This window comes from Carassius carassius, chromosome 29 (assembly GCF_963082965.1).
Source record: "Carassius carassius chromosome 29, fCarCar2.1, whole genome shotgun sequence".
Taxonomy (NCBI): Eukaryota; Metazoa; Chordata; class Actinopteri; order Cypriniformes; family Cyprinidae; genus Carassius; species Carassius carassius.
In genome coordinates, this window is record NC_081783.1 from 27,483,623 (window position 1) to 27,494,257 (window position 10,635).

General features: G+C 35.0%; 1 protein-coding gene across 2 annotated transcripts in view; it reads right to left on the reverse strand.

Moving 5' to 3' along the window:
* neurl1b (neuralized E3 ubiquitin protein ligase 1B) overlaps positions 1 to 2,827 on the reverse strand; it is a 60,081-nt gene extending 57,254 nt beyond the window's left edge. The window contains exon 1 of one of the 2 annotated variants that reach the window (XM_059516472.1): positions 2,595 to 2,827. In XM_059516472.1, the coding sequence (XP_059372455.1) occupies positions 2,595 to 2,682 (88 nt within the window). In that variant the 5' untranslated portion in view covers positions 2,683 to 2,827. The remainder of the gene's footprint in view (positions 1 to 2,594) is intronic. The other variant, XM_059516474.1, reaches the window with a different exon arrangement.
* Positions 2,828 to 10,635: the final 7,808 nt, after the last annotated feature.

Genomic DNA, 10,635 nt, shown 5'->3' on the forward strand with positions numbered 1-10,635 from the left:
TTTTGTGACTGTTTGCCTGACTATCAAAAAATAGCTGCTACAAACCAGGGCCAATAAAGGATAGCTGGCCTATGTCTTGGAGGATTTGTTTGATTTGTTTATTTCAAGAATTAAAATATATATCCTCCCTTAAGGTATATCCTCTCCCTTTAAGGTATACAATAAATCTGAAACTCTTTAAACATTTTTATTTTACAACACACTTTTGCATTTGGCTGACTGGCCTGTGACTCAGTGGATGATGGAATGCAGACAAACTACTCATCTGACTTGAAGCCAAGTGCCTTAAGCAATGCATGTATGTTCAAAGAGTTGTTACTCAGTTAAACAAATGAAAAATGCATGTTTGGGCCCTGCATCTGTGGTTGTCAGCAGGAAAACACTTTAAATGATGACTACTTGGAGAAAACAAAGTAAACATGAAAGTATTTAATAAAGGCTAAAATAGAGCTGCATTAGTTGTCGCTCACTCAAAATGAAGATCACTAAAAAGATATAAGTATAAAGAAAAGGTTTCCAAATGAACCAAATAACACCATTTGTCTACTTTTATTTTAAACTGTTAATTGTTGGTATTAGTTAAATAAATAACATTCTGTTATTATTGTCCTCATTACAGTATATCCAACAAATAATAAATGAAATAAATAGTTAATTACTCAGTTAGATATTAGCTGCCATCTGCTGGTAAGATTTTGCCATTAAGTGCAAACTGCCCTCTAAAGGTTGTGTATAATAAATAGTATGCTAAAAGATTCACCAGGTCACCATTAACTTCAAACTTCAAACTCTGAAGAAAATGTGTACTGAATTTCTAAGACTTTTCATTAAAAGACTTAATTGATTCAGATTTAATTTAAACTTTTATATAATGTTAGTTAGTCAGACCAAATGTTTCTCAGAGTCCTCATTTCTGTATGAGAAATAATTGTTCCCTCTCTACTGTTTTCATCAAGGTCCTGGGAAAGCCATAACCTTACCAACTCTGCATAGTTCAGAAGCTCTCTCATCGTGGGAGTTACATTTCCTGTTTAACTCTGAAAATTACTGGAACAGTGTCCTTTCTCATGCTATTTTCCAAAAATGTGGGCCTAATAAATGACAACCCAACAACATTATGAAACATTATAACAGAATGACAGTATTATATTCTACAAATTAATAGAATTTGAAAGAGGTTATAGATTAATAAAAAGGTCACAATTCTGCAGTAGAAACAAAGACCGCTTTTGAATTCCTTAATGTTGTTAAAAAAAAAGAATTAAATAATTTCATAACTGAGTAATATCACATATGCAGTATGCACAATTGCAAATGTGACGTTTTTTACACATCTAGAAGTCCTGAATAAATACATCTTTCCAAAATGATTTCCCCACAACAAAAATTCAAATCAACAAAAATGTTCCCTTAGCAATGCACAAAGCATGCTTCTGTAAATCTGTTACAAATTCAATTAACATAGTTTGAGTGATTAATTCCATTACTTAAGACAATCACTTATCGCCAAGTACTGGTGGGACACAGCTGGAATAATGCACTGACTAATCAGCAGCCATGACTCCAACTATGTTTTGTTTTGTTTTTTAGATTTTAAATGATAAAAGCATTGCGCATTAGCATAACATGAGTTAGGCAATCAGAATACTTTTTTCAATTAACCAGTAAAGTAACGCATTACTTTTAAATTTACCAAAAAGAGGAAGAAAAAATAAAGTTAATTTTTTCAAATAAGTAAGTTAATTTGTTTTCCCATTTATTAACGGACACCTTTCTTTTCCCTGGGTTGAGAGAAATTGGGAGTGAGGTGCAGAGGCACTTCACACCCTGAGGCTTATTCATTTCACTTTTGGTGTGAAAGGGCCAGAGGGCCTTTGGTGTTTACAGTTGCCAAAAATATAACTATTGTGTTTTGTGTTATAAAAAAATAAATAAACAAGCCCAGCTCAGGTGACAAAAAGTCAAGAGTAACTTTCCCCAATACTGCGAAGTGATGTAGACTGTGTCTCAAATCTCAAACCCTCTTAGTAGACAATTCAATTGATTAAGTATTTCACGACCATTAAAAATTATGTTCTATATAGTATGAATTATAAGTGCAATATGAATATAATCCAGACATACAACATTCGCCATGTTGTCACTATCACATGGTCAACAATCAGTTCAAATAGTAAACTAGGTCATCCAGGTAGCCTATTTTTATGAATACTGTGAATTTGGACATACTACTCACTTTCACTAGGCTATACTAGGGAAGAATCACACATGTTCATATGCAGCCCATAGTGTTTCAATTTGTGACAATTTGTGGAACCGAAACGTTGGTGGATCATGTTCACAGGTAATGTGATAATTAATGAGTTACTCTTTTTTTTTTTTTTATTGAACACAGAACAAATTTAATGAGTTACTCTTCTAGGATACCTGGGAGGGGAACTGACGTCACACATCCACTAAAACTCACCTTGGCACTAACCATGGCATAAACGGCTCAGAAAAAGTTATTTCCGAGAGAAGCTTTTGTGTGTAATGCTGTTACATTTTTAACTGTTAAAATACTTTACCATATATTAAACAAGCGAGGCACCTACCTTGCAGACTGCTGCTTTGCCACTGAACTCTTGTCTTGTGAATTGTCCCTCGAGCGGAAAACTCCGCGGAAGATCCGTTATTCCCCATCAGAACACTTTGAAGTTTAACAGGTTACGAACCTAATGCAAGTGAATCATTCGAAAAAGCCGTCACATAGCTGTCTGATCTCGAGACGGGGTGCAGTGGACACTGCAGAGGAAAACCGAAAAACCCGCCTAAATTCAGTTTGAAAGCTAAAAACACCTCACACGTGCATGTGTGTATGTGTCGCGCGCTGTCCAATCGCCGTGCCCGACTCCTCGTGTGAACGCCCTAACGGTCCGCGCCGGGGAATGTGTACAAATGCTCCATGTATTCGATTCATTCGTGAACGTTTTTAAGATGAATCACTTGTTGCAATCCTCATTTGTAAGTCCATTTCGATAAAAGCGTCTAAATGAATTATGTATTTGAATTGTAGTGGTACTGTCCAATAGTTTGCATCTCATTTTAAACCGCATAGACATAAGATCTTATTTAAAAAAACAATAGCGGGGCAATTTATTAAACACTTTTAAAAGTCTGTATTGCCAATGTATGAGAGGGCTGTCGAGGGATTTCTGCAGCATCTTGGAGTCTCCTGAGATGACTTTGATGAAATGACCTGCCCTGGTTAGAACAGGCTTGATAAATATGACTGTATGTAGTGGTTTAAAAGCGACATTCTAAAAGCACCTAAAAGCTCAATTTGGCTGTGTTTAATGGTTTGATATTATATTTGTAACATTAGCTTAGAACAAGAAGATGCATCTGTAAGACCTAAATTATAGTTATAAATTATAGTTTTGTAGTATTATTATAATTATAGTTGCCACCAAACTCCATGATCCTGATCATCAAGGAGAAGGTACTGGATGAATATTCTGACAGGACTTGATGTTTTTTCCTTTTCTAACCAGTGGAGCAACTGAGCTCAAGTGTCTCTGAAACTGAACTTAGACCTTGTGTTCACCAATCTTTCCTCTGAGGGCCTGAGAGATTTTGTTAGATCTGGCCATGATTCACATTGATTTTGGTTCCATGTTGTTTGGGAGTGCCATAGGCTACGAATTCCCTCTTGATTCCACTTTTAAGAATAAATTGTAATTATGAAGGTAGGAGGTGTTCCACATTGTTGATTTCTGTGGAGTGTAAGATTACATTTTGGTGCTATGTACTTAATATTAAATTTCCTTTTCTGCATTAAGCATTGGTGAAATAAACAAATTACTGTGATCAGTATATGTAGCATGTAAATAAAATGTATCTATTTAGCAGATTTAAAAGGTAATTTTGAAGTAGTGCTACACTTTTCACATTGGTAAAATTATACATCAGCAAACTCACACGCTCTAGTTATATACTCATTGTGGTTTGAAACTTTGTTCACGTTGCCATTAAATCATACTGTGTTTTTAAGGATGAGTTCTAAACAAAATTCTGCAACTTTAAATAAGATACTGTACATTTGTCAACAATAGTATGTAAAAAAACAACAATAACATTTGATGTCTTAAGGGGAATGTATATGGAAAAATAGATTATAAGTTATATGTTAAATACTGAAATATATATATATATATATATATATATATATATATATATATATATATATATATATATATATATATACAGTACAGACCAAGAGTTTGGACACACCTTCTCATTCAAAGAGTTTTCTTTATTTTCATGACTATGAAAATTGTAGAGTCACACTGAAGGCATCAAGGGCTATTTGACCAAGAAGGAGAGTGATGGGGTGCTGCGCCAGATGACCTGGCCTCCACAGTCACCGGACCTGAACCCAATCGAGATGGTTTAGGGGTGAGCTGGACCGCAGACAGAAGGCAAAAGGGCCAACAAGTGCTAAGCATCTCTCGGGGAACTCCTTCAAGACTGTTGGAAGACCATTTCAGGTGACTACCTCTTGAAGCTCATCAAGAGAATGCCAAGAGTGTGCAAAGCAGTAATCAAAGCAAAAGGTGGCTACTTTGAAGAACCTACAATATGACATATTTTCAGTTGTTTCACACTTTTTTGTTATGTATATAATTCCACATGTGTTAATTCATAGTTTTGATGCCTTCAGTGTGAATCTACAATTTTCATAGTCATGAAAATAAAGAAAACTCTTTGAATGAGAAGGTGTGTTATTAGTTTATATTATTAGTTTAATTATTATTATTATTATAAGTTTATAGCGTTTAAGTCAGTCTAATTCAAAACTACGGATAAAGCAAGATAAATTGTACTTAATAACGCCAGAGGGCACTCTTTAATCGCCTTTGGATCTTTAGGGTGCATTTATACACCAGTATACCTGTTTTATTTTTATCTTAAAGTGCCATCATTAACAGTAATGCGCTGTCTGGATTTTCACGAAAAGTGTAGACCTTAGCCAAAACTGTGTCCTACAGATTTTTCATATTGATCAGTTCAAGAGAAATTAAAAACTTGTTAATAAAATAATTTTATATATTAAAGCAATATGTTTGTAAATCATTAAGAAAATATGCAACGCAAGACCCCTACATTCTTTGAGAATATAGTACACAAGTGTCAGACTGTAAGCTGGCCTCTTCCAGCACACATTTCTTTACTCTTCTGTGTCTTCTTACAAAGACAGAAGCTATAACCAAGTGAGCAGTTTCCAAGGGCTATAAATTCTGACCTTTTGTAGCTATAGTTATGTTGTTATATGTACGATTAAAATCTAAATATCATATATTGTTTTCAAGCTTAAAAATCTTTTTCATAGAATACGTTTTAAGATCATGCTCACTCTATGCTCATTTTAGACTGATTATTACCATACCAAAATTAATTCTCACATCTCTTGTGAGCCATGATATGACATCAGAGCACATCCTCAAGCTACTTTATTATGACATACACAGACAGATTAACAGCAGCATTAGTGAGAGCTGGATAAAGATCACCTACAAACTAAATGAAAACAACACGTCATTTAAACCATCTGTGATTTATACTCATCCTTTAAAGAACAGATTCAAAACATTTAGCAATAAGTGACCTTTGCTCAGTTCCACTCAGTGTTTGACACCCACTGTGACAATAAACCCCTCTCTTTGTCACTGTGCTTGTTTATGGAAATAATACTCATTTTTACAAAGACAGATACTACTTAATTATGTGAGTTTATTTATATTCAGACTTTCATCTCAAAATAACTTGCAAATAAAACAAGTTTATTTATTATTATTATTTATTTTTTATTTATTTATTATTTATTTACTTTTTTTAAATGTGAAGTATACCAAACTGCTAGGGTGGATGCCAGGTAATGCTTAGTGGTTTCTAGGACATCTAGTATCGTTGCCATAGGGTGTTTTGGTTAGTTGTTTACTGGCCCAAGTCAAAAGAGCCTACTCTCAAGTCTCTCTGATATTTTGATCCCTAGATATTGCTTTGCTCCCCTCCTTTCATGTAACGATGTGGTTTTGATTGTATATTTATTTATTTATTTGCTTGTTTAATTAACTGTCCGATTGCTAGAAAAATAATAACACATCTTTCCTCAACCTAATGAGCAATTCAAAGAAAAACTGTACAGGATGAGTTACACTATAAAGTTTAAGGGTTAAATAATTGTTCATATCACTAACATAAGTATAACCATGAGCAAGAGTAATTAGCAAACAGAAGATGTTTTCTTTTTGTTGGTTTGTTTGTGTTTATGCTGATGAGAGGAGATCTATTTTGACCTCTTGTCAGTGATGGGTGGTTGGATGTGGCTTTCTCTTCCCCTTCCCCCAAAGGCTCATGAACAACAACAAGCAGGCCTTCCTTTCTTCACAGACACAAAAGATCTGTCTGGGCACTGAAGAGAGCATATGCCACTAAAATCAACCGGATTTCATTGGTAAACAACATTTAACCACAGTCCTCTACATGACCAAATCATTAGTTTTTTAGCATCTTAATGCTGCATGTATTTGTATCCCAAACATTTTTTTAACTGTTTTGACAGACAATTGGTCACCTAAAAGCTAAATCTGGCTGTGTGTAATGGTTTAATATTCTATTTATAGCATTTATATATTTAGCTCAGAACACGAAAATGCCTAAATATCATAGTTTTGTAGTATAATTATAGTTGTGTTGTTTCAGCCCCACCAAACACTGGTAAGATGTGTCCTGGTCATCAAGGAGAAGGTTCTAGAATATTCTGAATAATACCAGAATGCAATGTCTTGTGATGCAGCCTGGAATTAAACCACACCATGCTGGTTCATCTGGCCGATCCCCAGACTGAGCCTGGGTTCTCCCAAGGTTTTTATTCCCTTTCTGTCACCGATTGAGTTTGGGTTCCTTGCCAATGACACCTTTTGGCTTGCTTAGTTTCGGACACTTAATATTTGGCAATGTTATTGACATGATTGCACACACACTGTTGGATAAGAACTGAGCTGGATGATGACATCAATGATTCAATGATAAACTGACTTATAAACTGGAATGTTTAGTATTGTCCTCTTTTTAGAGCTGCTTTATTTAATTTTGTTTGCCTCACTGAAACTTTATGTTCCTGTTTAACTCTGTAAAGCTGATTTGACACAGTCTGTATTGTATAAAGCTCTATAAAAAATAAAGGTGATTAGACTTTCATTTTGTTGTTTACATGACATGACAAGTATTCCATGCAGTGTGCTGCAGTGCAGGATTAGTATCATTAGCCAAAACATTTTCATATATACAAAATTAAATAAACATTAACTGAAATAAAATAAAACAAAAATATGTAAAACTTTTTTTTATTTCAGCTAGTTGCCAAGGCCACATTTCTCATTTTCGTTTAAGTTCTAGATGCTATGTGGCCTGGCCAAGTTCCCTTCATTGGCTCTTATCAATTATGGCCTCCTAATAATCTCCATCTCCACAATCTCCATAATCTCTTTCTCCGGATGCCCCACAATTGTTGGTGAGTGAGACCTCCTGATATGAGAAAAGCACTATATAAATGCTTAATTCGTTCATACATTCAGGTACCAAAATAACTAAATCTAAATGAACTAGAACTTAAGAAAGACTATGAATAAAAATGACAAAAACTTAAAAAAAAAAAAAAAAATTAAATCTCACTCTGTCAAAGTATAATAACTTGAATATATTGTTGTATATCATACATCATATCAGTTTTATGGCCTTATATTAATTAGGACACTATACATAATTACTTTACTTTTTTGAGCTATGTTTTATTCATTATCAGTTATAATTTTTTTTTTAATTCAACAAAATAACAAAAAAAAAAAGTTAACTATAACATTTGTTCATAAAATGCATGCTAATATATATATATATATATATATATATATATATATATATATATATACAGTGCTGTGATAAAGTTTTTGCCCCTTTCTGTTTTTAGTTTTGCATATTTGTCACACTTGAATGATTCAGATCAAACTAATTTTAATATTACACAAAGATATTACACTTTTTTGAAATAATGATGACATTCATGAAGGGAAAAAGCGGTCCATACCTACCTATTTAAGTGAGCTCCTGATTCAACAGGTCTTGATCAGGTCTGGGTGTGGCTAGTGAAATTTATTTTTTTCCCCTTAATAAATGAAATCATCATCTAAAAACTGCATTTTGTATTTACTTGCATTATCTTTGAGTAATATTAAAATTTGTTTGATGATCTGAATCTTTTATGAATATGAATTTAAAAACAGGAGGGGGGGAAACATTTTCATGAGCACTGTGTATGTGTGTGTATATATATATATATATATATATATATATATATATATATATATATATATATATATATATATATAGACACACACAGACACACACACACACAATTTATTAGGTACACCTGTTCAATTGCTTGGTAATACAAATTGCTTATCAGGCAAGTACATGGCAGCAACTCAGTGCATTAGGCATAGATGTGGTGAAGACGACTCGCTGAAGTTCAAATCGAGCATCAGAATGGGGGAAGAAAGGGGAAATGGTTGTTGGTGCCAGATGGGCTGGTCTGAGTATTTCAAAAACTGCTGATCTACTGGGATTTTCACACACAAACTTCTCTAGGGTTTACAGAGAATGGTCAGAAAAAGATAAATTATCCATTGATTGGCAGTTGTGTGGATGAAAATGCCTTGTTGATGTCAGAAGTCAGAGGAGAATGGGCAGACTGGTTAGAGATGATAGAATGACAACAGTAACTCAAATAACCACTCGTTACAACCAAGGTATGCAGAATATCATCTCTGAATGCACAATACGATGAACCCTGAAGCAGATGGGCTACAGCAGCAGAAGAACACACTGGGTGCTGCTCCTGTCAGAACAGGAAACAGAGGCTATAATTCACACAGGCTCACCAAAATTGGACAATAGGAGATTGGAAAAACATTGCCTGGTCTGATGAGTCTCGATTTCTGCTGTGACATTCAGATGGTAGGGTCAGAATTTGGTGTAAAGAACATGAAAGCATGGATCCATCCTGCCTTGTCTCAATGGTTTAGGCTGCTGGTGGTGTAATGGTGTGGGGGATATTTTCTTGGCACAGTTTGGGCTCCTTAGTACCAACTGAACATCGTTTAAATGCCACGGCCTACCTGAGTATTGTTGCTGACCATGTCCATCCCTTTATGACTACAGTGTACCCATCTTCTGATGGCTACTTCCAGCAAGATAATGCACCATGTCACAAACCTCAGATAATCTCAGACTGGTTTCATGAACATGATAATGAGTTCACTTTACTCAAATGGCCTCCACAGTCACCAGATCTCAATCCAACAGAGCAGCTTTGGGATGTGGAGGAACGGAAGATTTGCATCATGGATATGCAGCCTACAAATCTGCAGCAACTGCGTGATGCTCTCATGTCAATATGGACCAGAATCTCTGATGAATGTTTGCAACACCTTGTTGAATCTATGCCACAAATAATTAAGGCAGTTCTGAAGGCAAGAGGGGGTAGATAGATAGATAGATAGATAGATAGATAGATAGATAGATAGATAGATAGATAGATAGATAGATAGATAGATAGATAGATAGATAGATAGATAGATAGATAGATAGATAGATAGATAGATAGATAGAATACCCATATTATTTCCCAAATAACAAACCAAAATTCACTGGTACATTATAATTCAAACTTCCTTTTATTCAAGGCCCTTATCACTGCCAGTGTTGTGCAAATTACAAAGCCACCATAATTGAGGCTTGTGAAAACACTGCATTCTGGTATTTTACATGACACAAAGGATGAGGCACAGAACACTCTGTGCTTGGCAGCACACTTAGTGCGCTTTAGTCGTCACACTTTTCCCAAACGCCTTGCAGCTGCTCCTATTGTGGTCTCCAGAGGGCTTGAGCAGAGCCCATGCTCCTCTGACCACCTCTCCTGCTGTCTGACAACCCTTAAATGAGCTCATTGAGACCCCCGTGCTGGAACAATTGCAAAAACACTGATTCTATGCAGTGTGGCCACAAGGCATTCCCAGTGCAGGATTCCAATGCACACGCGAACACAGGTCAGAATGCCCCAAAATGTCATGGTCAGGGTGAAAAGGGGATTGTTCAGAAATTTTCCCAGCCATATTTGAAATGTTCACACGGGCCTGAATTCGTTCAAACAATAAAGTCAGCTGCATTTGTTTGTTTAGTGACCCCTCTGTTCATCTGTCTGCATATTGAAACATGCAGTGGCTCCAGAAACGTATTTGGACACTTTAGTCACTTAAAGCTGTTAATGACAATCACAAACTGCATCTGTAGATTATGGTTTGTATTATTTATTTGAACTTAAAAGCATTTCTTTGCAATTCTGTGTAAACCAAAATCTTATCTTCAATCTTATCTTTCTAATTCTTTCTCAGTCAGATCTGTGCTAAAATATCAATGGCAACCTTATTTATTTTTCATATTGTCTCAGGTATGATCAGTGGACAGCACTAAATATAAATGTAAACAGTTTTGTCATTTTAACCATTCGCTAAAACAAGTGGTTTTAATTTTGTCACT